General features: G+C 30.8%; 1 protein-coding gene across 1 annotated transcript in view; it reads left to right on the top strand.

Annotated features, from left to right (window-relative positions):
* LOC129220423 (gametocyte-specific factor 1-like) overlaps positions 1-27177 on the top strand; it is a 28492-nt gene extending 1315 nt beyond the window's left edge. The window contains exons 3-11 of the mRNA XM_054854845.1: positions 6555-6678; positions 9262-9363; positions 11442-11580; positions 12413-12479; positions 17248-17314; positions 17403-17525; positions 19464-19538; positions 19966-20023; positions 21816-27177. Coding sequence (XP_054710820.1) covers positions 6555-6678; positions 9262-9363; positions 11442-11580; positions 12413-12479; positions 17248-17314; positions 17403-17525; positions 19464-19538; positions 19966-20006 — 738 coding nt within the window. The 3' untranslated portion in view covers positions 20007-20023; positions 21816-27177. The remainder of the gene's footprint in view (positions 1-6554; positions 6679-9261; positions 9364-11441; positions 11581-12412; positions 12480-17247; positions 17315-17402; positions 17526-19463; positions 19539-19965; positions 20024-21815) is intronic.
* The last annotated feature ends 697 nt before the right edge of the window (positions 27178-27874 follow it).

A 27874-nucleotide genomic window follows, 5' to 3' on the forward strand; every position in this document is an offset into this window, starting at 1 on the left:
ATTATCCACGAGCGGCTTATCTGCAGCCTTTCGTACTTTCACAAAAAAAATTTTTCCACAATGATTACCTGCATTAATGTCGATAAATACATATTTTAACTTAACAAACACTAAATTTAGTTTCAAACGTTCCTATTGCTTTCTTCCTCCTTCTTTCAAATGACATTAAACCTTTTACAAAACATGATTACTGTCTGGCTGTCATGAGAAAACCCTCCGCCGAAATGTCTGTGCCTGTCTATTGCTGTAGCAACAAGGCTTCTTATTTTTCCCAAGGACAGCTTATTGTTAGATAAAGGTCAAGATTTACGGTCGCCACTCGCCACGTGGCGACTCAGTTTTCAAAATTGGCGACCCCAAAAAATCTCTACAGTTGCCAACTTTTTTGGGGGGTTATTTTTATTTTAGATCCCAAGAAAAGAATTCCACACCACAGATGCCTCAGTACAATAAGGATTCACCGATAGAGACCGTACTCCGACTGAATGTTGTTTATTTTACAAAGCTTGCATGTCCTTTCTCACTGCCTGCCTGAATGTTGGTTATTTTATGTTGCTTGAATGTTCCTCTTACGCGATTCAGGCAATGTAAAATAAGCAAAAATACAGTGAATTAGGAAGCCATTTGCACAAGATCAGAGCGTTTGCTCCTTTGTCTTGACTCAGTTTTTCAAGTAATTAGCGTACTATAATCATGATTTCAAGAAGAAATCATTATATTTTAGATTATATTTTAGATAAATTTTGATTATGCCTTCAAAGTAATTACCTTTTAACGTTTTAGTTTAGTTGCTCAAATGGTATATTAAATTCAAACTTTATTTTTTTACATCGTATTATACACCTGGGATTACGAAGCCTTTTTTTCTTCAGGCCCATTTGAGAACCTGCAGATTATAGGCCGCCTGCCGATAATACACAGGAAAATATGGTTATTAAATTACAGGGTTCGTACGCTCCAGGAAAACCTGGAATTGTCTGGGAAAAGTCAGGAAAATTTCAAATTTTGCCCCCAAAAAAATTTTTTCCGGGGAATTTTGAACCTTGAGTTCTAATCTTCGTTTTTATCGATGTTTCCTGAAAAAAAATGTAAAAAGTTTTGAGGCAAAATGACGCTGGCAATAAAATAAAAAAGGCGAACCAAAAAAAGAACTTCCGCGGACGCCATTTTTGCCCCTCAATAGTTCCAAAGAAAAAATTTCCTAGGGTGAACAGGAATTATGCACAAATTTAACGGGAGAAGAACATTTTCCTTCTTCTAAAGCACAAGCCTGCGGACGGTAGGGTCAATTGAGAAAATCGTTTTTTAATCGAAAAGTCTTTTCAGCTACGAATGAAACGTAGTCGCCATGTTCGGTCATTCGTAAGATGGAAGTAGACACGATGCTTAAATGCCTAATATTTCAAAAAAATAAGCAGAATTGGATGTTTTCTTTAACTGTAAACTAATGAAAACAACGCAAAATGTGCTGCAATATGTTTATTTTTATTTTAATTTTTTATTTTAAATATGTAATTTTCTTGAGAAATGAAAATTTTTGTTCTTAAAACTTAATCTTATCCTCATTGCCTTGGACGCAAATGTGCTAAAAACTTTTCAACTGAAGTGTAGTTTCATGAAGATTTATTATTTTTAAATTGTTTTCATGCTACAAATTCAAAAAATTATTTCTTAATTTTTGTCGTAGCCGCCATATTTGGTCATTCCAAAGATGGCAGTACACAAAACCTTTTAAGTGCCTAAGTTTCCGAAAATAGCATTGGATATTTATTGCAATGCAAACTATTGATAACAACGCAAAATGTGCCCTTTTTTCCGGGTTATTTTCTGGAAAATTGCAAAATTTTATCTCCAGAATTTTTTTTTATTCTAATTGATTTAGACACTTATGTGCTAAAAACTGACTATTTTGTCTTATAATTGTAGTTTTTTAAGGATAAATTATTATTTGTAACTACTTTTATGCTACAAATTCAAAAATCTACTCATTATCATAAATTTTTTACTTAGTCGCCATATTTGGTCATTTGCGAGATGGAAATAGACAAAAATTTACAAAAACATAATTAGATGTTTATCTCAATGTCTATTGAAAGCAATGTTTATTGAAAGTAAATGCGCAAAAAAGAAAATTTTTAATTTTAATGCAAGCATCATTTATATGCAAAAGGAAAAAAAAAATCTGATTATTGGCATTGGCTTATGATTGACGGATGTTGACTTTTGATAGAATGCATTGTATGGTATGCCCATCGATGCAACAAGTTAATCATATTTATACTGAAAAATAGCTTTGTACTTTGCTCAATATGTTTTGTGTTACATACTAATAGGAAAATAAAAAGAATCGTAAACCAAAAGCGGAGAAAGATTGCTGCTGATTACAGCAAAACGCTAATATGCATGACATGTGGCATCAGAGAAACGTTAAAATAAGTTGAAAGTACATTGTTTTTAACAAATAGTTAACAAATGAAAACAATTTTTAACGAAATTTTTTTTTTTTTTCTTTTTAAACTTGTGACAGATTTTTTTTTTTTTTAAAAACCAAGTTTTTTTTTTACAAGTGGAAAAGTTTCAGTTCTTACACATTGCTACTTTGAACAATTTTGACTATTTTGAAAATATTGTTACTTAAATTTAATTTTGAGTGAAGCGAGTAACCTGGAATTTTCTAAAAAATTAACCTGGAAAAGTAAGGGAATTTTTTTTTAACCAAAAGTGTATGAACCCTGTACTTTTTTCAAATTACTTTTCTAAAACACTTTTCTTCTCTCTTCTTTCTGTTTTGCTTTAAATCTTGTTCTGAAAGTATGAAAATATTATGCAAATTTTGGCTCTTTAAAAAAACACACCATTATGTATGTTTTTTTACATAAATCCTCGAAGGTCGTTCCGATCCTATTTGATTCCCAATTAACTCAAACAGTCTTTATTCTGAAAATCGTCAAAATAGGAAAAAATTAATTAATTTAAAACTTAAAAAGGCAACTTGTTTTTGACTGCACAAAGCCCCCCGCACCCCGTTTTATCATTCCTTTGCCATAGTCAAAGTTCCATGTTTTCCCATAAATCCTGTATTTCATTATAAATCCAACATCATTAAAAAAAGAAATCAAAAAATATATTTCTATAAACTATATCTTATATTTCTGCTGTGATGTGGACAGTAATACTCGCGATCGATTAGGAATACGTTCCATTGAAAATCGTTTAAACAACGGGGGCTAGTTTCTTTTTATTCGAATAACAGTTGTAATTTTTTAATCTTCAATTGCATCAAATTAAAATATAAGCCAAATAGCCAGTCCTTTGATTGTTTTCCCTTCATAGTCATCCTAACATGGCGACGCTTCGTATTGAACGTAGTCGCCATGTTTGGTCATACTCTTAGTTCAAATAATGCAAAAAGAATGATTTTTTTTTTTTTTTTTTGGAAATATATTCTTGGTAAATGCCAAATTGTACATTACTGGAGGAGGTCTGTAGTTAAATATTTTTATGCTAAATTTTTTTTTTTTCACTGTGGGACCATGGTACTGTGTACACTGCTTTATTTTTGGCTTAATGATTTTTTTTTCTTATGAAACTTTAAAATGGGTGGAATGAACCATTTGCTTCAGGAGCTCCCAACCTTCACCCTATGCCTCTTATGTTTCCATGATTAATATAATTTATATTTCTTGTTAGCATTCCTTTAGCATCACTTTCATAATATTTGTTTCAAAAAATACAAGTCGAAATCCCCCCTTCCCCCACCCCCATTCTTGTACTACAGCACTGTTTTCGAAACCCGGTAAAACTGGTGGCCACCAAGCTTTTTGAGCCTAGTGGCCATTGGCCACTTGAAAATTTTCTGAACCTTGAGGTCTATTGTTAGAAAAACTCGTGTGACTGCACAAAGACAAATGACAAATGGTGCCAAAAAACCCTTGCAGAAAATGAAAAAAGTTCTTTTCTATGGCAGCAGCCAGGCTCAGACTTCATGGCGGGAGCTTTTCTTGTAAAGGACGATGCGCGGACAGTAGCTAAAACCGGTATTTAGATCTACAAAACTAAATCATTTTTGGACCTACTCCACTTACTGATCTTTAAATTTACACTACTTGCGTGCATAAACGAGTGACTGAACGGATGTTGAAAAAATTCTTGTTGACTCTCCTTTGCGTATTTCGCATAACCTTGACCGATCTGTTACAGTTAAGCTATCATTTACTTGGGTATTTATGTAATCCATTTGCAATAATGAGCAATCTGTTTCCAGCTTTTATATACAGTGTTATCGTTTTAGCTATTGTTTAAATATATGCAAGGTTATTGAATGTTGGTTATTGATCTTTTAAAGCTCTTTGAATGCACGATCGTTTTTTTTTCCTAATTTGGAGATTATCCTTGAATTAGCTTATGCTTGCTTACCGTGCCATCCTGTTCTGCAGATAAGCGGAAGTTTAATGTGTAGTGTATTGAACTGGCCTTCACTCAACTCAAATCACAATCTGATAGAGAACAACTAAGAATTCTCTTGTGTGACTTCTACAAGAACGGAAAACAATATTTGCTAGTGCAAGAACTCAAATTAGATTAGAAGCCTGAATTAAGAAAGCCTGACGTTGATTCATTCCTAAAAAAAACCTTCCATAATCTTGCATTATCAATTGAAAATCACATATATTCCATTTTGTCAAGGTCAATGGAAGTACTACAAATGACTAAAAGATTTTTGTGCGGTGTAAATCTTTTTTTTTTTTTTTTTTTTGGTATAAACTTTTGCTATAGCAGAAATATTGATTTCAAAATATTGGGTTGTTCGGAAAGTAACTTTGTTTTGCGAGACAGTACTTTAAACATAGCCCTTTCAAATGGTCATAAACAGTTCAATTTGAAAAAAAAAATTTTTTACTGATCACTGAGGTTGTTATTCACTGTTTCACAACAATCATTTTCTTTATTGTGTCTTCATTAGCTTCAACTGACTGTCCAGAACAAGATCTCTTTTTAACATTAAAATTGTCAATTCAAATTTTTGAGAAACAGCTTTGATACTGGCGTACTGTCAATCTATCTTCTCTGTGTAGGAGGAGATGGGGTACCTTGGACTGCGCAGCAAGTTGGGCTGGTCTCTATTATTTTAATAATATCAATATTTTTATTTTATGACCAACAAATAGCACCTATGGTCCTACAAACCCTATAATGAAATCACATAGTACAGTTATATTGAACAAATTTTATTCCAGAAAATTATTTCAGTAGTCCTAAGTAATTTTCAGAAAACTATTACTTGATTTTTTTTTAAATGGTTTTCATTAAGATTACAGGGGGGAAAATAGAACTCCTTTCTTAAAGCAGGTTCCTTTAGTTCATATTAATTGGCAAGTTTTTCATTTTTTGTCAAAAAGAAAAAAAATAGGACAGCTTTTTTTTTAGACAAAGAACACTGGGTCAAAGTATATAAGTCTGGTTTTTAAAATACAATAATAAGTGGATTTTAATGATGTGTTACGTCAATGTTGGAATAAAAGGTAGTTCGATTCTGTTTCTGTCTTGATCAACCTCAAATTAAAATTTCATCAGTGACTTGTAAATAAAACTTTGTGATGTGTATTAATTTTTGCCAACTCTGCTGTTATTCTCTATTGTTTCAATAGTTCTGCTCTTTTAATATTACATAGTTGAAAAGATCCAGAACATTTTTAACTTCCCGAGATTTTAAATTTGAAAGATCTGGCAATAATAGTACTTTTGCCTGTTGTTGAAGTACAGTACAACTTTGTTTATTCATACTGAACTGCAATCATTGCTAATCTGGAGCATCAATAATTCCAGTTAAAATGAATAATCAGCAAAATAAAACCTTAAATAAACAGGCGTTAAGATTTTTAAAAAACCACGTTTTGTAACAAAGTTACACAAAAGCATAGCTAGATAATATAGAGGCGTGCCTTGCGCAGGTACATTTGATGCTATGAAGATACATTTGCCATAGATATGTGCATTGGATTAAAATTGTTAATAATATCCGTATTAAACACTGAATATCTTCAAAAATTTTAAGATAACTTAATGAAAAATGTTCATTATTTCTTTGAGGAATACATAATTGAGAGCAAAAGGCATTTTCTTCCAAAAAATTTTACATACCCACTGTATGTTGATCTTCTTTCCTGCAGATTAAGCTTTGTGCTATATGCGCAGATACTTTATATTTTTTTTTATCTTACTGTGCACGTAAATATTTAAAAATCATTGTTTAACTAAAAACTGGTCCACTGTCTTCCGTTTCAAATGTGGTTTTTGAATGTGGCATCATTGTGCCAATGCTTTATATTCAATAATTCGGCTGGAGTGATGTCTGGCTGATGCTCCTGATATTCTATTTAGGTTGGCAAATTTTATCCCTATCAACTAGAGCCAGATAAACTAGGTTCTACTGTCCTATATTTAATTGAATCGCCCACTCCTAACATTGAGATTACTGCTAATTATGCTCTAACTCTCCTGAAAGCATTTATGCTTTCAAAAATTGAATTAATGGTTTGATTTTTAAATTCTAGAATCATTTAGATCAAGAAAAGGAAGTTTGTCCTTTCAATGCTACTCATTTATTTGACAGCAGTGAAAAACATTTTCATCTCTCCAACTGTCCCGACAGAGGAGTACTTGATCGAACAGTTGCTGGTAAATATGAATGAAGATATGTCTTTGTATTCAAGAAATAAAAACTGCTACTAATTGAATTCTATCATATATTTTTTCAGTAATAAACTCGAGGAAGATAGGCTGGGTTAAAAAAAAGGAGGGGGGGGGGGGGCTTGCAGGTGTGGAGAATCTGCTCCATTTGTGCCAAATTGCGCTGATTTGCTAGATCTGGTACATTCTGATACCAAAAAGCCAAATTTGTTATTTCTGCACCAAAACTTGCAATTTTATTACCTAACACCAATCGTTAAAAGAAAATAAATGAATGGCAGTAACATTCATCTTTGCAAAGTAAGTGATGAATAAAAAAAATTCATCTCACATTTGCAGTAAATTGCATGCCAAGCTTCCAATCTTTTTGCATTGTGTAAATTTTTCAGTTATTTTGAAACACTAAAGTTTTAACCAATGTTAATTGGAATTAAATTATTTTAATTTTTAGATAAAATTAAGTAATACTTAATAGTTTAATATATAGATGTATGAAAGCCTAAGAGCTTATAAAAACCAAATATATTCTTTATAAAAAAAAAAAAAAAGTTATGGCTGGAAGAAATGTAGATTCTAATTTCTTTTAAATAGTTAAACAAAATGATTTATTTAACACATTACCAACTGCTGATGTTTACAAAAAAAGTTCCTCTGGTTCCTGGTGAATTTCAAAATAATTAAGAGCAGCATTGCATGATGTTCAAAGAAAAGCAAATGAACAGGAATTTTGAGCAAATCAACAAAATCCGCAAAATGTTGATGAAATGTTCCTTATTCTTTTCCTAAAAATGAACTGATTAACAAAGTTATGCAAGTATGTTAATTTATTATCTTAAAAGTCTGTTAGCTCTCTCTCTCTTTATCTTATGTTTAAGAATAATTTCTTCGGTAATTATTAATCACAAATTTGGAGGGCATTTTTATCACCCTTAGTAATCCTCGAAGTTACTGGTTTTGTAGATCAGTAAGCATGAAAATATACAGGTCCGCTTGACACAAAATGTAGTTAAACGTTAGAAATATTTCTACATAAATTAATATTGGTTTTATTTACATCTATTTATTTTGTTCATTTAATCTACATAAGCTAATTCTATAACTAATCCAGATCTGCTGTAGCTAATTGTCTGAATTAGCTACAGCAGATTTGAAATTTAATACATTACACTGATGGTGCATGCGACAAAGAAAAAAACTAAATGTAAATATATAAAATTACTGTAAATGTTTTTAAAAAATGTTAAAAATGTAAATAATATGAAATACTCATAGATATGACAACCAGAAATAAGCTATAATTGTAAATGAATAGAAACCCATTTTCCTCCCTTTTTTATGTTTTTCCATCGCATGTGTATTATTTCAATTAAATAGAATTTAATTGTAGCCTCACACACTTTTTATTTTGGTAAAAATGTCACCTAGGATTCTTGTTTTGATGCTTAGAGTATATTTTAGGTGGCATTGATTTATAGATTTAAATACTTATTTTTAACACAAAGTAATGAAAGTTTAAAACAACACTAACCTTGTTAGTGTTTTTTTAAAGGATGCAGGAGTGAACCAAAAATAGTACAAATGTTTTTCGGTTTTCCCCTTCCAATTCTTCTGACAGTAAAGTTAGTTTATTGATGCAGTTCAATTTCATGTTTCTTTTATCTTATTTAAGTCAAATTATTTTTGTTGTTTATCATCATAAGCAGATGTATACATTCCATGTGAGCGGGCACCCTGTACATTGTGTAAAGTCATGGAGTCAGTTTTGAGCTTCCTCGTAATTACTGATAATTTCATACTTGTCCTCAGAAAATTTTGCTTGATTCAAATCAGAAATTAAGTTCTAAAAATTTAATTTTGTTTTATTAATTCTTATTTTAATTATGAATATTCCCTCTCCATCCTAGCTGACCACAGAAACGAGGGAGTTATTAGTTATGCTTCATTAGACAAGCTTGCATGAATTCATAGATACTTTTATGATCAAGTGTTTCAAACTTCAAAGGGGCATTGAGAAAGAAGGCTGGGTGCCGTGCCCTCCTAAAATTGGCTGGGAGAAGCACTAATACAGTATTGTATACATGAAAAACCAACATGCATTCAGCACATCTACACTTACAGGTTCAATTGCTATGCATTGACAAAATATATTGGTAGAAAGTTTACTTGATGGCATATTTATTTTCAAAAGAGCAAATTTTTTGCATAAAATTTTTGTTTTGGCTATCAACAAAAAAATTATTTTTTAATTGAAGTTGTTGAAATTGCTAATCCATATATCTAGATTCAACGAACCTTCTGTTTAAGAATGTCTTTTGTTGTTTTGTCAACTTCCTTATATAAAAGTCAGATTATAATAGTCATTACAAAGCTTATTGTAACTAACAAATTGAAATTGAATCTTTTGTCAAACTCAACCACCATGCAAAAGAGATTTTAAAAAGTAGCAGTTTCAAATCAATGCTTTACAAAATTAAAACTAGAAAATACGCTAAATAAACATGGTGTTAATTATGTTTGATATAATTGTGGTTGTTCTAAAAAGTGTTCCAAATAACTTTTTTTCCTTTTCAGCAAAGTCTCTGAATGAAAATAATCCTTTTAAAGGGAGAACTGCTGTTCCTAGCTATACAGCATCAGCTCATGTTGTTGAATCAGATGAGACCTGGGATATAGGTAATTAAAAGAATAAATCATCTTTTTCTTGCCATATGAAAAAAATTTCTGCTTTTTTTATCTTTAATATGTCCATAAGAAACTTAGTTATTATTTATCTCACTTTGATGCATTCATTTGTTTTCCTTTTTCTGAAATGTAACATTGCCAAAAAAAGGCTTAAAGTAAGGTTTTAAAAAGAAATGCATTCACTGCTGGACAGAAGTGTTCTTCTGTGGTTCTCAAACTAAATCTATTGTGAGGCTCTGAGAAGTTGAGCTCAGACTCTGACAATGTTTACCTCTCTTTCAGAAAAAAGGGAGGGGTAATTGGGGAAAAGTCAGGGAAATATCAGGGAATTTTGAAAAAATTACAAAAAATCAGGGAAAATTGATTTTATGAAGTTCCCTACGCATTTTCCACCAATTATCTGCTCAAAAAAAAGTAAAATTAATGAGGTGTGATTATACACTGCCGCATATTTGTGCATTCTTTTCCCTCAACGTCAAAGTATTGAATCTTACTTATTCCCCACAGGATGAACTTCCTAAGATTGTTTCTGTGTCTGTTAGGTTGTTTATTTTACCTAGCTTAAAATTTCCTTTTACGCTTTCAATGCTACGTAAAATAAACAACCATACAGGCAAAGAGGAAGCCTTCATTAATGCCTTAGCTCCTTTGCCTTTATTCCATTGTCTCGAAGTAATTATCATACTGTAATCAGAATTTCAAGAAGAAATCTTTGGTTTTTGAATTAATACTATAAAAGCTTAAAAATTATTACTTCTTCCTGTTTTTAATTTGATAAAATTGAACTTTCAATAAAAAACTTTGTTTTTTGCCGTTATATTATTTGTTATCACCGCAGATTATAAAGGTTTTCTTTTCTTCGGACTTAAGTGATTCTTTTATTTTATAACCAAGTTGTATTCTTCTTTTATATATTTTGAAATTAACTAATTGCTTTTTAATTTCTTTTTTCCCCCCTTGCATTTCAAAGTTGTTTGTTACAAAAGCGATGTAAGATTTTTTTTTCATTACATACTGAAATCATTTGAAATAGAGTTAACTAAGTAACATAAGTAAATATCTTTATTTTTTTATTGTTAAAATGCTGTATTCATTCATTAAAATCTATGTTCTTGATTAGTGAAAAGCTCCATATGAATGGATGTCAAATGGTTTCATCTGTTTTGCATAAATATGTCAATTAGTTACATAAGAATAACTACATTACTTCTATTATTTCACTATTGCTTGTTATTCTTGCAACAATTATTATACTGTTTGAAAATTTAGTTCAAAATAATTTCAATTACTTTTTAGTTCTATCATAAATACACATATGTTTTTAAGAGTGATTTTAATAGTTTCTTAAAATTCTTATGCTAAGTGGTTTCTGGAAGTAAAGTTTTTTTTTTTTTTTAAATTCTCTATAATCTTTCCATTGTAGAAAAATTTAATATTCTATTTTGTAGGGGGTTTTTCCCCCCCAAAAAAATGACTTTATGTTTTTTTTAACCATTTTATTAAAAAAGTAGCATTTTTTTTAAAATATACCTTTAGTTCAACAACTTTACACAACTTAAAACGTTTAAAATACTGCATTTTATACAAACATACAATGGATTTCAAGTAGAGCAAAGAAAGAAGACCATTATCATTGGTAACGTAAATCGGGGAAATTTGGTGAACTTAATCGGGGAAAAGTCATGGAACTTTTTTTCACAGTTCCTGTCGCCACCCTGTATTATTTTCATCATCACTTTGTCTTAACTGTTGCTGCACATAAAATCATTTTGAGCTTTTTTAAGTGTGTAACATTGATGAAAATGTTTAGAATACATTTGGACATGCTACAATTTTAATAATGGTATGTGTAAAAAAAATATGAAAAATCATACATGTTCGATCATACACAATAATGAAAGATTACTTTCATACCTTCCCCCCCCCCCCACCCTTTTTCTTTTGTCTGAAGATAGGCTTGAAAATCACAATTTGTTGAAAAACCTTGAACGGCCAAGGAAAATAGATTTGCTTAGTCAATGGCCAACCTGATTATTTTTAGATTTTAGTTTTTGTTTTGAACATTTCAGATACTTCTGTGCCACGACCTGGTTTCATACCTCAAGGCCCTCCTCCTGGTGCAATTTTGGAACCGAGGGAAAATGCAAAACCAGCAGAAAGGAGACAATTCTACCAAGAGCTTCATAGGATTAATGCAGACATGCCTGTGTAAATCTTTTCTGTACTCTGATTTTAGATTTCTTTTTTTGCAGTACTTACTATGTGAAAAGTACTGTACAGGAATATAATACTTATTGTAATTTGATTAACATAAGGGGGTGATTCTCAAAATAGTTCTTTTGTGAAAAATTATCTTCAAATATTATGGTGTAAAATTTTTGAAAAAAAAAAATTAACCAAGATAAAATGTTTAATAAAATATCCTGTTTAGTGTTGTACTACACAGGACATTAAATATTTAAATTTTCACTTTAAAAAAGAACTTGAAATAGAATAAAATGCTGTATAGCTGAAATATAATGTAATGATAGAAATGCTTTGACCATTTACAAGGAAAAATCTGGTGTAGATTTCCGTCCCCCCCCCCCTGCCCTTTCCTCTCAACCCTTAAAAAGAAAACAATTGGTATTAACAATGCAAAAATAATGTAAATTGGTTTTTAATTCAAACCACAGTTTCTTTTTGCCAGTCCCCCCAAACCACTCGGTATGTTCCTCTAAACATTTCGTTTCTAACTATAACACAGTTTGAAATCAATTCACATTAAATTTGTATTTTTACTGTAATAAACCAAGTGTTTTGACAAACAGCACTTCTCTGCATTCACCCCCAACTCTACTGATAATAAATATCCCATATGAAATTTGGGTAAGAAAATTAATATTATAAGATTTTCCAGCTATGAGATTTTTATTGATGTGTTTCGTATTTTGTTATGGAACATTTTTTATAAAGTAATTTATATCATAAAGCATACCTAACTAACCTATCTTAAGTGTTATGTTAGATGTCGTCTCTCATTATCAATTTTCTGTTCTAGACCAAAGGTGCAGCCTACAGCCTCATCTCAACCTCTTGAGTCTAGACAACCAAAAATGATAAGTGAGGTAATTTTTTTTTTTTTTTTTTGGATTTCCTTTGCTTTTATGTATGCAAAAAAAAAGCTTGTTATGATTAAATTTTTCACACAGTACTTTCTAGAATTATAATTTTGATATTCTCCAGTTATGTTCATTCAGCGTAACTTTGGTATGCTGATTTTCGATTTATAACTATCCTACTTATATTTTAATAGTGTTATTAGTTCTATTGACATAAAAATATTGAAAAAGTCCTAAAGTATTATATTGTCATCCAAAATTAAGAAATAATAATTACAAAAACAATTTAGATTGAATTATAAGCATGAAGAGATTTCAATAGCTTCAAAAATAAATATGGGATTACAAACATATTTTTCAAAATGAAAAGTGATAGCATTTTTCAGCATTGGTCCTTCGACTGTTTCTCGTTCTCTCACTTTCGAAAAGTGATAGCATTTTTCAGCATTGGTCTTTCTACAGTTTCTCTCGAATCTATAGTTTTGTTTTAAGTGGAGTATTATAAAATACAGAATTTTTTGAAAAATACTTAGCACTTTTCATAATGCACTCAAAAGGACAAAATAACTTTTCCGAGTCAGAGAGGACAATTTAAGTATTCCTGTTTTCAATTATTCCAAGAAAATAACACTACAAGCAAAGAAAAGTGCAGCTCAAGTCATGTAGAGAATTTCTTATCATTATCTAGCTTTCAATCATAAATTTAATTGTTGACCTATGCATATTTTTCTGGTAAAATTTGGTTTGAAATGACTTGGGTCATTCCTTTTTAAATCAACAAATTTTCAAAAAAGTTCTTGCATCACCATTTATAATTTTGATGAAATTTTTCATGTGCATTCCTTTTTATTCCTAGACCTAAAAAAAAATATTTTTTTATTTAAAAAAAAAATTACCCTTTATATATAGACTTTTTGTTTTCAACAGCAAAAACGGGGCATATTGATGCTTTGTTTTATCAACCATAACTTTTTTTTCTATCAAAGCTTTTGAGCTCAAACATAGCTGATTGGAAAGCTAAGAAAAATCTTTTCATACACTATATTAATAAATTTCAGATGTAAGAAAAATGTCAAAAACTATTTTTTTTACCACTTTTGAAAATTAAAAACCCATGAAGGGTTTAGAATAACAAGCCCTATTTTTCATCATATATTTATATGCATAGTTACTTGTATAAAAAAATTGGCTTGTTACTCCCTCCCCTTTATGAGATATGCACCCCAAAAGTTGTAAATTTTCCAAAAAATCCAATTTTCAACGCTAAAAAAATGCATGTGGGGGGCAAGATAAAAAAAATTTTATTTGTGCTATTTTAAGTACTTTTTACCAGCTTTCTAAAAAGATAAGTTGCTTTGTTATTCAAAGGTGTTTGGCAGATATAAGGATCTGAATTGTCTGAAACAACGCAGTTTTTTTTTTTTTTTCATAGATTAAAAAATCTTAGTTTTTTATTGAAATGTATACTTTGGGATGGTCGTCTAGTTTTTGCAGTGTAATTTTGTTTTTGTTGGGAATATTGCATATTGTCAAGCATGGGGAGGGATCAGAAAAAAAAAGAAAAATATAGAGGAAAGTTTCGTGATGGCTACAACATACTAGTTATATTGTGCAGCAGACCTATCTGAAAAGTTAACTTTGGAACTGAAGGGTGGTCCGCCTTAATTTTTTCAATAAGGATCTTTTAAAAAGCATAGAATGCGGTATTGTTGTGATCCTGGTAATCTCTTACAAAGCAAAAACTTTCAGCTTGAACATTTCCATTTTTTGCCAGAATACAACAAAAGGATGAAGAGTGCATTGAACACCTAACCAGTTATATGTCTGGATCTCATTTTGGAAAACACAAAAAATTTCTGAGCAGTCTTGAAGTACCAAAACTTCTCCCTTATCCAAGGGTGCCCATATGGGGGGGGGGGGTGCAAGTGCGGGCTCAAGCCCCCTCCCCTTAGATATTAGAACCTCCTTGCTTTTAGTAATTTTTCTATGCAAAAAACATTTCTCCTGCCATTAACGAATAAGTTATTAAAAATGTTAAATTTTATGAACTCTAATCTGTACTGAAATCAGTTTCTTCTGGGAAAATATCCTGCTAAAAGCTAAAGCATGAGGAAAATATCCGAGTCCCCCCCCCCCCCTTAAAATTTGGCATATGGACACCCATGCCTTTATCCAGAGCATCTTCTTTTTATTTTAAAAACTCTGCTTGCTTACTGGCAATGAAATGGAGGAGCTTCAGATGTTCCAAGTTTTTCACAACACTTAACCAAAAATTCTTGCAAGGGGAGCACACATTTCAATAAAAAAAAAAAAAAAAAAAACTAAGATTAAAAAGTGAAAAGAAAATTGCGTTATTTCAGTGCAATTTTGAAAATTTAGACCCTTATATCTGCCAAACACCTTTGAATAACAAAGCAACTTTTATTTTGTTAGAAAACTGGTAAAAAGTACTTAAAATACCACAAGTAAAAAAAAATTATCTTCCCCCCCCCCTCCCCACATGCATTTTTTTAGCGTTGAAAACTGGATTTTTTTGAAAACTTGCAATTTTGTGGGAGCATATCTCATAAATGGGGCGAAGTAACAAGCTAGTTTTTTTATACAATAAGTTATCATGCATATGATGAAAAATAGGGCTGATTATTCTAAACCATTCGTGGTTTTTTTTTTTTGATTTTCAAAAGTGGTAAAAAAAATAGTTTTCCATTGCAAAATTTGACCTTGAAAAAATTGGTATTTTTATTAAATCTAAAATTTATAAATATCATGTGTGAAAAGATCTTTTTTCTTAGCTTTTCAATGAGCTATGTTCAAATTGCTTTATTAGAAAAAAAGTTACAGGCCATAAGACAAAGCATCAAATTGCCCAATTTTTGCTGTTGCCTACAACGAAAATGGCCTATATTTCAAAGGGTAAATTTCTTTAAAAATAAAATATTTTTTTAAGGTCTAGAAAATAAAAGGAATGTACATGCAAATTTTCATCAAAATCAAAAATGGTGATGCACACCCCATTTGTTGATTTAAAAATGGGATGACCCATGAGCCACACTTTTCAACGTTTGTGGTGTCATTTTCTTGGAATAAATAACTACAAGAAAACTCAAATTGTCTTTTCTGACTCAGAAAAGTTATTGTGTCCTTTTGAGTGCATTATGAAAAGTGCTTAGTATTTTTAAAAAAAAATTCTGTTATTTTATTCTTTTTTGTGTAATGTATTCCAGAAATATTATAATGTTAACATCACGAAACTTCACCTTATTTTTTTATATAAATGCTCCATACTAAGAGAATAAAGAATCTATATACGTGTCTAAAACTTGAAGCAATTGGAACCAAAAATTAATCCCTTGTTTCTCTCTAGGATTTATTTGTGTACTAATTTAATTGGAACCATTTAACTACTAAAAGTTTCCCAAACTAAGTTATGTTTCACAACATACAACTAAACTTGTGATCCTAATATGTCTCTTTACTTATAGTGAATACATTTCATGCTTCCTTTAGAGAAGCTTTGATTCAAAATTTTCATTATGATTACTGTTAACAATACTGTTGCAAGGCAATAAAATTTGTAACAGTGGGCTTTATATTTAAAAATTTAATGGGAAAATTTGCATGAAACTTGCTGTTTGCATCCTAACCGAAATAATTTTATTTTAGAATTTTAATATGTCAGAGTTAAGTTGTACCTTAAGATTGAGCGAATCATTTAGTGAAATCCCGAAGTCTCTAAGTGGTCTAGTTGCTGAGATGTAAGCAAAAGCCGGGCGTCAGATTTTTCTGTGACCATCAGGCCAAGTATAATAAAAGTGCTTAAAAAAATACATAAAATCATGCAAAGTTGACCTAAATGTTTGCACATGAAGCTTAATGTTTTAGCGTAAAAAATAACTAATATGAGACAGTTAGTAAGCATTTTTATCGACTAATTAGTAATAGTGGTTGAAAATATACTAATCCAAGTTAAAACATTGTATCCGATGAATATTTCATCAGTCATTCATCTATGCCTACGTCCCAACCATGGTAAGATATGGGGTATCTTCTGATTGAGCATGATTCTTCTAAACTTAAAACTTTTTTGTAACAATTCTATGTAAAAGTTTTATACAGGAATTTAGTTTTATTTTGGGCTCTTTTTTGATTTAAAAAGACCTTGAGTCTTAGCGATGGAAAAACTTATTTGCATTACATCATTATCAGCTGGGTTGTTGAACTTCTAAAACTATATTTTCATGTTTTCAATTCTGATGGTTGAAATAAATGAAAGAACTGTAATATGCAGAGAAGAGATTCTTCAGACTTTCTGTCTGAATTTCAGATTTACACATTTTACTTTTTATATGTAGAAGAAAAACGATGCAAACTTTAGAAAAAGTTTGCATCATTTATTTTATTTTTATAAAGCATACCTGATGCCAAGAAAGATTTCATGCAACTTTGTTTTGCAAAATGCAAGATTTATGTGTATTTCATACTTTTTGTACATATTGCATTCTCATGCCTGAACACGATTGTACAATCTAAATCTTATTTTTATTCCTGTAGGGCTGGTGATCTATTTGTTATTCATTTAGCATTGTATTACAACAGTGTTTTGCTATTTAATTACAAACATATAAATGGATGTACATACAAATTGTTAGCAATTTGAATTTTGCTGTTATATAACAGACAATCCTAAAGTTCTTGGATTTTCTTCCCTCTCTTACATGTTATATCAAATAAGTTTTTCATATTTATAACAGTGTGCCATCTTCATCTAATTTAGGCTTCAAAACTGCAAGGTGTAGGAAGCAAGTTTTCAAATGATTTCAAAAATTCAGGAATTGGAAGAGGTATAATATTTGTCATGATTGTTTTACAATGATTTGTATATTTAAATTTAATAAGCTTCTTATGAATATGCTCTATTTTTAAACACAGGGAGAATTGCAGCTGGTATTTTCCCACCTGACAGTAATCGCCCAGTTGATAGCAAGAGCTACAGTGCTATAACAAATGGCATGAGTCAACTTGGAATTGGCAGAGGACAGTCTGTGCAACCTGGTAAATAGAGTACATTAGAGTACTTGATAATACAATTAATCAGGTCTCAGTTAATGAGTAATTTAGATATCTGAAGCCTATTAAACAGATTTTAAAATCCAAAAATTTCATGGGTTATTTATTTCTCCTGTGGGAAGCAATCTTCCCAAGACCTATGAAAGGGTTAAAACCAAGAAATTCAGAGATGGGAGTTATTCTAATTTTCCTAAAATTCCTAATTTTTAAAAAAAGTGTCCTAAATTTTTAAAATTTTGAACTTTGTTCCAATTATCCTAAAAGTTTCAACATAACTAAAAAGTTCCATTTAAATCAATTCATTTTTTTTCCTTTGCATACACATTTGTGTGTGGTGAAACCTATTGTCTGTTAAGAACTTTGCATGCTATGATGTCTCTCCAGTGGATTTGTTATTACGATTTGAGCTAACAAAAATATTTACATACCAGGGGGCTATTGCCCCCTATTAGTGATGCAACAAATAGTGATTTAGCCGAATAACGAATGCTCGGCCACAATCAAAGCCAAATAACGAATATTCAGCCTCAATCAAAGCCGAATAACGAATATTCAGCCGCAATCAAAGCCGAATATTCGGCTATTCGGCCACCAAATAGTTACTTGTTTTTGTTTAAAGACAAAGTTCAGGTTGCATTTAGAGCATAATTTTGTGTGGTTCATAGTTCAATATACATTAATGATGATTTGGAGCAAGTTTTTTAAAAAATGCCAACATTAGTTGAAACTTTAAAACTATCGGGCTACAAAGTTACCAAAAAGAAGCCTTGGCAACAGTTTATAAAGATTAGTCCTATATTTATGCTATAATATAGCATTTTTTCTGTTAATCATAAATTCATAAAATTTCTCATACAAATTAAGAAAAAAATATTTAACCGAAATGATTCATCGTGGAATTGTAGTATATAATTTTCTTTCGCATCGACAGTTACCAAAATTAGCAGTATTGAACCGAATATCTCCATGAGAAAAAAGTCTCTGACTCACATGAGACAAGATTAGCAACTCGGCAGTACACAAATAAGAAGGCAAAAGAAAAACTTACTCTGCCATGTCACCAGAGGATTCTAGGTATGTTTAAAAAAAATTGTGGGGAAACAGACTTACAGTGCAATCATCCCAGATTCTTTGATACGGGACAGACAGTAACTGTAGCATGATTCTTTCAAACCTGTTCTTGCTTGAAATCTCGCTCCTTGTTGCTGGTCATTCAAAGTAAACTTCTTGCCAAGTCTCTGCGTAATGACCTTCTTTTTTATCCTTCTTGATCGCGTCTGCATGTGACTTCATTTCATAATTCTTCTATGAGCATTGTTTTTCTCTTGCAGTTTTGTGGTTTAATTAAGCAAAATGATTTTTAGACTTTTCTTTCTTTCTTTATTTTTCCATTCTACCAAAGTTCTCTTTCCACATAAGTGGTCAAAAACTTTTAGTCCCTTGAGTGATGACTTACCAAGGTTTTACTGTATATAGTAATCATCTTGTGAATGTGAACATGTTTAAAGCCAAAGTTAAAGTTTCTGCTGCCTCCTGACAGCATTTTTGAGTACTTCTTTTATCCGGTACTCCCTATATTCCGTAAGATCCGATCCCAATCACTTTAGTTAATCAAAGTTCTATTGTTCTTATAGGAAATACAAGTCTTTTTTTTTTTTTTTTTTGGAAAACAAGTTTCCTTCTGTTTACTAGTTTTAATCCTTAAAGCACCTCATAGCTTATCCCAAAGCAGTAAAAAGCTAACGACTCATTTCAAAAATAAAATTTCAAGTGACATACATAAGCATTATTTAAATGTTTCTTTTTTCCCCTGTTTTCTGTGCCATTTTATAAGAGAAAAAGATTTATACATGTTTCTCTGTACTATCCTTAATTTCAGTAATTTATGTGTATTATTTATTTTATTATTGATTTCTTCCTTAGGAAGTTTTGCTCCTGGCATGGATGACTTTCCTGAATTAGGATTTGGACGTGGACTTACGCGTAATCCTAAAAATGGTAATTTAAAAACGTGATTTCTTACTTTTTTGAGTTGACTACTAAAAATTGTACATTTTGGTTTATCTGGCTATTTTGTATGCTCATTTTAAAATTTAAAGACATTGCCAAAAGGTTCTTATGTTATTAAAAAATAGGATGATGAGAAAAAACTCTGAATAGTTCAGAAAAGTTAATGTAGTTGTATAAATTGCATTTTCCCTTCATTAACTTATTTTAAAAAACCATTTTATTTCATGTTTACTAAAATGAAAATGTTTTAAAATATTTAAAAAAAATTAAATAGAATTAAAATTATATTCTGTGATTTTTTAGTGTTTCAAAGCTAATGTGATTTGTTTTTTATATTCAAAAATGACATTACAAGATGATTTTTAGTAGAAACATAAAATGCTTTTTCATTTTTCATTTATTATTTTTTCTACAGCAAAAGCTCCAGGTGCTGGTTTACCACACCAGAAAAGTTGATGACTTTAGCTGACGTTGTAAGTATATAACTCTTTTATTTCAAGTGTTTTATGTTCTCCTTGGGCATTTTTTACTAGGGTTCTGGCATGTCTGTCCTTTCTCTCAGGTAAATGTGCCCTTTTTGTGAAAATAGAAAAGTTCTTACTTCAAATATTACTAGCTGTACCCACACGCCTGTGCTCATAGTATAAAGTTACAAGCAGAAAAAAAAGGCTATTTGAGCAAATGTAAATTTTCTTTCTCACTCTGTAGTAATATATTTTATTAATAACATATTACTTAGCATAATTTTGTTTAAGCTCCAAGCAATTCCATGAACGAAAAAAAAAAAAACTTGGTATAATGGTGGGCAAAGTGACCACAAGAAGCAATTTTGATTGCTGAATCAGAACAGACTGCCCCACCCCAAAGAAAAAATATTTTCATAAAAATACACAGCCCGGTTGAATGAATCAGCTGAAAACCATGCATAAATTCCTACCAAAGATAATCATGGTTTTTATGAAAAAAAAAATATTTTCAGGTATGAAGAAAGGAATTTTGACTGATTGATTGAAAATTCCTCACTTCTGTGAATCTCACCTCCATGATATCCCTTGTCATTGTCACAAAGATGAGAATAAATATTGGAGGGGGGGAATACATCAATTTTAGACATAGCACTGCGATTATGAATTATCAAAAGTTCTCAAATTAATTTGGAAATATATTAATAGGATACTATTTTAAACACAGATTTAAAGTTAGCTAGAAGTATAACAAATTTAAGCGGTACTTAAATAAAGAGTGATATTAGATTCTCACTAATCATTATATTAACTCATTGTTTGCACAATTAACATAATTATTTCCTTGGTAGTAAATCGGTCTGTTTTCAAAGACAGTTTTTTTTTAATCTCTGTGAACAAGGCATTTTAATTTAGGAGTAAAACAATTGGAATTTAGTTGAGCCATTTATTATGGTTACTTCTAGTAAGTAAGTTTCATGTGAGAATGAAATCAAAAGCAGTTTTGATATTGAAAAATATTTTTGCTCAAAAGTTACACGTTTTGGAGAATTGCCCACATGTAAGTAGTGTAATTCCCCAAAAAATTCCTTTAAATTTTCTTTGCAGCAAGTATCATCTTGTAATAGGTATTATGGTTTTGTTTATTATTGGATGCAGGTTCCTCTAAGCAGGCAGAGTAGGCTGCTTGTCAGCTTAGTCGCCGGGCCCTGCTAAATCATAAAACTACTAAAACTTACACTACTCCGAAACCAAACCGGACCCCCTAGTTTCAAACTAGAATGTATTACGTGTATGTGTATTACTGAATTACTTGCATGTTATATATCTGTAGTTATGTTTTGTAACTTTTCCCAAGTTTATATTTTGGCAATATACAAAACTGTCCTCAGCTGGCCTGAGGACAGTTTTATCCTCAAGCCAGCTGGCCAATAACCGAAACCTGTCCTCTGGCCAATAATGTCGAAACCAAGGGGTGTCCTGAATGAATCCCCAAAACCTACCCTTTCACTGATTGTTTTAATGAATGGGGAAAACCCGTTTTTTTATTTGTAAATTTATTGCATGCATGCGTTTCAAAGTTACAAGGAGCTCTTTTTAATGGAAAGAAGTTTTGACCAACACTTACAAACAAAAAGACAATACAAACAAACGGACAATGTATAAACAAACACTTAATAGTTTTGTCATTTTCTACTGAAGGTTAAATTTTTCAATTTTTATTCCTAATTTTATTTGTGCGCAATGCTTTTGCTATGAGACCTGATGTAAATACTGATTTGTTTTTCTCTTTTCCTGTTAGGTATTGTTTTGCATTTTTTCCAGACTGATGTTATCAAAATACTAATGCTCCTGGGGAAAATGTTACGATGATGCATACATTGGAGATTTCAATTTTATATTAGCATTTTAGAAAATTTTAAATAATGATATATTTTTTGAAATTGTGACTTTTTAAAATTTATTTTGAATTTAAACAAGGGAACTTAGATACTTATTGTAATAGCACTGATGTGACTATTTTTATCGCAGAAGTAAGAAAGATCTGAATATGCTATATAGTCTAACAAACTGCAAACAAATGAAGTTTCTGAGACTGTTGTATGGCACTTGATGTCAAGAATGTGGAAAAGCATCTTTTCTCATGAAAAAGCAAATCATTTTTCTACTGTGTAATTTTTTTAATTATTCTTCTGTTGAAATTCACATTTAAATATTTCTAAATGTGATTTATTATCATTATTATTTTTTTAATGAGGCATTAAATTTTTTCTGGGAATTTAGAATATTATTTAAAGTAAAGAATTGTCTGATTTATTGGTAAATACAAAGTTAAAATTAAAGAAAATCTTATGTTAATTATTATCTAATCTATCAAGCAGTGCTCAAGTTCTGCTAAAAGTTCAAGATTCAAAGTGTGGAAGACTAGTTGCTGTAATTTATGAAATAAATGGAATATTTATGGATTGAAGACACCCAACTATTCATGAGCAATTTTAATTATACAAAAATAAACGCTTGTCTTATAAAAAATGTTTTTTAAATGAGAAGAGGGATTTTGCCTGAAAGAATTTTATTTTAAATTATCTGTTAGGTTGATTAATATCTTCATTTAATTCTTAAGGTAAGTATATACAGTGAAACACTGTTTATACCTTTCTCTTCTTTTTTTTAATCATCAGTCATGTTTTTTAAATTGGTCCATGCAGAGTCTAATACATATTAATGTATACCTACTACAGTAAAACCTGTAACGTTAACTACCCTTGTAAGTTGATCACTATTTTCGGGCACAGAATTAGATCTATACCATATAATTCAATCTCTATAAGTTGACCACTAAAGTAGTGCACCTCAAGTGGTCAACTTATACAGGTTTCACTGTATACACTTTTTCATTAAATCAGGTTTTTTATACAGTCCTTATAAAAACGTATAAGCAGTGCTTCTCAGTGTTGTTTGAAAATTGGTCTTGCTGTAACATGAAATTTTTTTTGTTCATTAAAAATATTTAACTTTAAGAAATTAATGTTAATTTAATGTACAGTAATCTCTCGAAAATCCGAGGTAATCGGGGCTCACGTCACCTCGGATGACAGAAAACTCGGATTACCCAGAAAATTCTTCCAATTAAAAATTTACACTATTTGGATAACATAAGGAGGAGAATTACTTCCTTGTGTCTAGGAAAGGAAGTATGATCTTCAGGAAAATTTATCCCTCAGATTTACATATAAATTTCCATTTTAATTACTTCTAAATGAATTTTGGCTTTAGATTTTCAAAATGTCTGTACGTATTTGTGTGGGAAAATTTGTAGGCAATCAAAACATGTATTTTGACTGTGCCGGAATCCACTCCATTTCCACAAGCTTTCCGTCATGACATCTGTATCCATATGCATGCATTCTTATGTATCTTGGTTAACACAAAAACGATTAGTTGTATATGATTTAATATTTGTGTATGCAACTCATGTGATATTAAGTTTTGCACTATTTTTTTTTTTTAATTGAAATCGAATTATGTATTTTATTTTAACTCGGAATGTAGTTAATAAGTTTTACTGTAACAAAAAAATTCTATTTTCAAATTTTAATGAAAATCAGTTTTTTACCTACTGGAAAACTTAACTTGAACAATAAATAAGCACCTCGGATTAAGCGGAACGTCGAACTTTCGAGACTCGGATTTGTGAGACTCTACTTGATATTGTTGCCTCAGAGCAACAGTAGGATATCTTAGTGTTTCTCCGAAGCGAAGATATATGCTTGAAAGCAAAATCTGTATCATGATCATGCCTGCAAACTTTTTTTCATGAAATTATTGGATTTTGAACATTCCTTCCAACTATGGATATGTTGTAAGAAACTTGCATTTGATTGTATTTTGAGGGATGGCAAAAATACCTATTTTTTCTCTTAAATAAACATGAAAGGTGCATATTACAGTGCATTACAATCATCTACTGGATTTTTATTTTGCTTAAAATGTTAGAAGGTACGTATGATGTATGCATTGTGTTGCACACTCAAGTTCATAAAAGCCTATGAGCTCCAGAGTCAACTTCACTAGTCCATCTCTATTACTTAGATAAGTGCGTAAGTGTGCCGAATGAGCTTATCCTATAGTTCAAAACGTTGGTTATCAAATCACGAGGAAAAAATGACAGTATGCAGTGACGTTTAGCATCCTACAGTAGTTATGCTATACTACCATGTAAAAGCAAAATATATAGCAAAATACAAACAGGTAGGTTTTACAGCACTCTTCAGTAGTAACTTTTGCTACACTATTGTCTGGTTGTTAAATTCTTGTTGATAATACTTTGTCATTAGTTAAACTTTCTGACGAAGATGAAGTCGTGATCTAGTGAATTTTTAATATGTACATCAAAAATTGAGAGATTACCTTATTGGTTTATATGATTTTATTTAAAAAACCCACCTCACTTATGCTATATCGATAGCATGGACAGTTCACGGCAGCCCTCACCTTTTCCTACCACACCCCAGGGCACCGTGGCACCCTGTTTGAGAACCCCTGGTATGTACTTTTTGTATCAGTTTTTTTCTCAGATGACTGGTTAAAATATAAACCTTTAGAGCTGGCATTTTCCCTGAAATTTAACAATTTTTCTCCAGAGAAATTCTTTCTTATGTCCAAATACATAATTTTAGACCTTGACTAATGCACACAAATTTAAATAAATTTGCTACCCCAGACTCAATGTAAACAATCTCACTGTGGTACTATAATTACTTGCAACTTAAGTTAACACTGATGTCACGGCGCTCGGAAGGAAAAAGGTTCAACTGATAAAACTTCACACCTACCTACTTTACAAATAAGAGATCGCCACCTGTCTATGAGCTGCTACTGTCTAGCGCCTTTGATTCAAATGGATCAAATGCTACGAGCTGCTTAGCTGGTAAAACTTAAAATATTTATCAGTTGACAGAAATTGTGACAAAAAAGGTTACGTATGCGTAGATTTAACTAATTCTTCGATTTCTAAAGTGAAGAGCTTAATTTCACCCGAATATCGGACAAAGCGCTAGGAACTATTTCCTTTGCGTGACCTTGGCTTATTTCTCCATTGTCAAGTAAGCTTGTAGTCGATTATAGCTCAACTATTGTCTATGGAAAATTATGCTATATGCTTCAGTATCTCTCAATATTCTTAGATTTTTTTCTCTTGTCTGCTGTAGCTGTGTCAACATAGAATTTGTTTTACAATAAAGTATGACAAAAATTTGTGTCTTAGCAAATATATAAAAATTGAAAAGTTGCAAAAGCCATTAAATTTTTAATAGGAATACTGTCGGGGAGTTGTTAATTTTGTAAAGTAAAAATATTATTCTGGGCCATTCATATTTTCATTTATGTGCTGAACATATTGCTTGTTGCAATTATTTGGTAAAGAGGACAGTGTCATAGGAATATTGATGTATTTTTACCAGTCACTGTTTGTTGTCTTTCTGAGAAACAGTCTTTCATATTATACATTCATAAAGGTATCGTACGGGTTGTTGTTTGTAAAAAGTCCTTTTTTGATGGAAAGAATCTGTAATATCTCAATGATATTGATTATTGTTAGCCACCCTCTCCCTCCACCCCCTTATTAGCTTAATGAAAGGTAGCTTCTGTACAAGCAGTTTTATGAATTTTTTCACTTGCTGTAACATGTTATTTTATTTTGTTACTCAAAATTATGGTAGCTGTTTCTCTAATACCAATTTAATTAAATGGTGGGAATATGTTAAAATGTTTTTCCTAAAGGTGCATTAGCCAATTTTTTGTACCTAGTCATGTATTGTTGTATGCAGGTAAGGTTTTTGTTGATTACCTATTTTTACTGGTATGTTGTTGAAAATGTGCAAAATGTTTCCTCTTCCATACATGTTTACCTAAACTTATAAGAAGTGGAGTACACAATTGAACCAATATCGTGAGAGAAGCAGGAATGGAGGGAGAGCATAACATGTTTGCAACTCAAATTTTTCAACCAGTGGAAGAAATTGCAACAGTTAAAAAGATTTGATGGTGTGTGTGCCAAGTTTTCAGCATGAACATTTATTTTGTTGAAGTTAATATTCCACTGTATACTCAATTTTTTTTTTTTTTTTTTGTGCAGTGTATGAAAATGTCAACGAAATTGGCCCTTTATAAGTCAGATTGAAAGTTTTATAGAATATTCTTAATTGCAAAGAACCCTGGATAATAAATTTATTAAATTGCAATTTCAAAAATATTAACATGTATAGTGATCATGAAAATATTTACACTGCAAATTGTTTTGGAATGTTAAGCAGCATGTATATGATGTGCATTATGAAAATGAAGATAATATAAAAATAATGCCAAATATTTTTGTGATAGTATAGTTTATTTTTAAATTTTATCATTTAATTTTTCTCATAGAAGGTGCTGTTTAACCTAAAACACATGCATTATTTTTTTTGTTCTGATATCTTCGTTAAAAAAATTCTTCTGTCAGAAGACTACTGACTATAAATATTGAAGATTATAAAACTTAAACAAAGTACACTTATTTAATTTTGGTTCCTAATTATTATAAAATCATTTCTATGTAGTTTGTCAAGCTTCAGTTTAAACACCCTTTTTCTTATAAACTATTAGTGCAAAAGTTAATGCTTGAATATGTTGAAATATTTTGTCATAATGTTTTGTGAAACAAATGTTAGAATGAAGTTGCAATGCTGCTGTATTAAAATTCTGAAAGTTTTCAATGTTCAAATAATTCAGAGGTTCAATGTTCTGCCAGGTAATATTCAGTTACTTCCATTGTTGTATGTTTTTTATAGCATTTATATATTTTTCTCTATTTTAGCTGAAATTCTTAATCCTTTCCATTCTGTCTCGATAAAATATTTTTTTCTGTCAATGGAGTGTTGACATAGCAGTAGTGGGAAGATGTAAGCTATTTTATATTGAACATTACATTTGCAAAATAATTCTGTGAAAAGTTGAAGTTATTGTATAGTGTTTTCTTATGAAAAATATTAAACAAGAGTCTAAGTACTTGAAAGGTGAATCCAAAGAATTGAAAGATCTTTCACTTTATTTCCTTATGAAAAGTATTTTTATGTTGTTTAATTATGTATTTGTAATTAATGCCAAATAAAGTGTTATTTACTTTATATTGTGTTAACTGTTACATGGCTTTTATGTAAGTTTTCTGTTTTGAAAATATATTTTCATTGAAATAGTGTCCCCCCCCCCCTCCTGGCTGCTGACTTAACCTTGCTACCTTGTACCATGTTTGCAAATTGCTCTTTAATATTCTTAATAAATTTAGCCTCCAATGCGAAAGTAATCTCAATTTCTGTGAGAAATTGACTACCTCCAGCTCTGTCGTGGGAAAGTAAACAGCAGTATCTACAAAAATGAGTTGTTAAGCTATTCGAAGAAATGTTTTCGATTGTCCATAAACACTAGCAAAATGTTGGAATTAGAAGTTCTTTTCATGCTTTACTTTCAGACAAGGGCGCCCATATGGGGGGAGGGCGGCAAGTGGGCTCAAGCCCCTCCCCCCTTTGAAATTAGAACTTTCTTTCTTTTAGTACTTTTTTCTTTGCAAAAATGTAAAAACATTTCTTCTCTAGCAATTAATGAATAAGTTATTAAAATTGTCAAATTTTAATAACTAATCTGTACTGAAATTGGTTTTTATTTGGAAATTACCTGAGCCCCCCGCCCCCTTAAAATTTTGCGTATGGGCGCCCTTGCTTTCAGATGATACTGAGTTAGGAAGTTTATATGATAAAGATAAAGCAAAATGCATGGCAAAAACGAAAAATTTGTGGATACAGCTATTTACTTGCCCAAGGCAGAATG

Source organism: Uloborus diversus, chromosome 4 (assembly GCF_026930045.1).
Source record: "Uloborus diversus isolate 005 chromosome 4, Udiv.v.3.1, whole genome shotgun sequence".
Lineage (NCBI taxonomy): Eukaryota > Metazoa > Arthropoda > Arachnida > Araneae > Uloboridae > Uloborus > Uloborus diversus.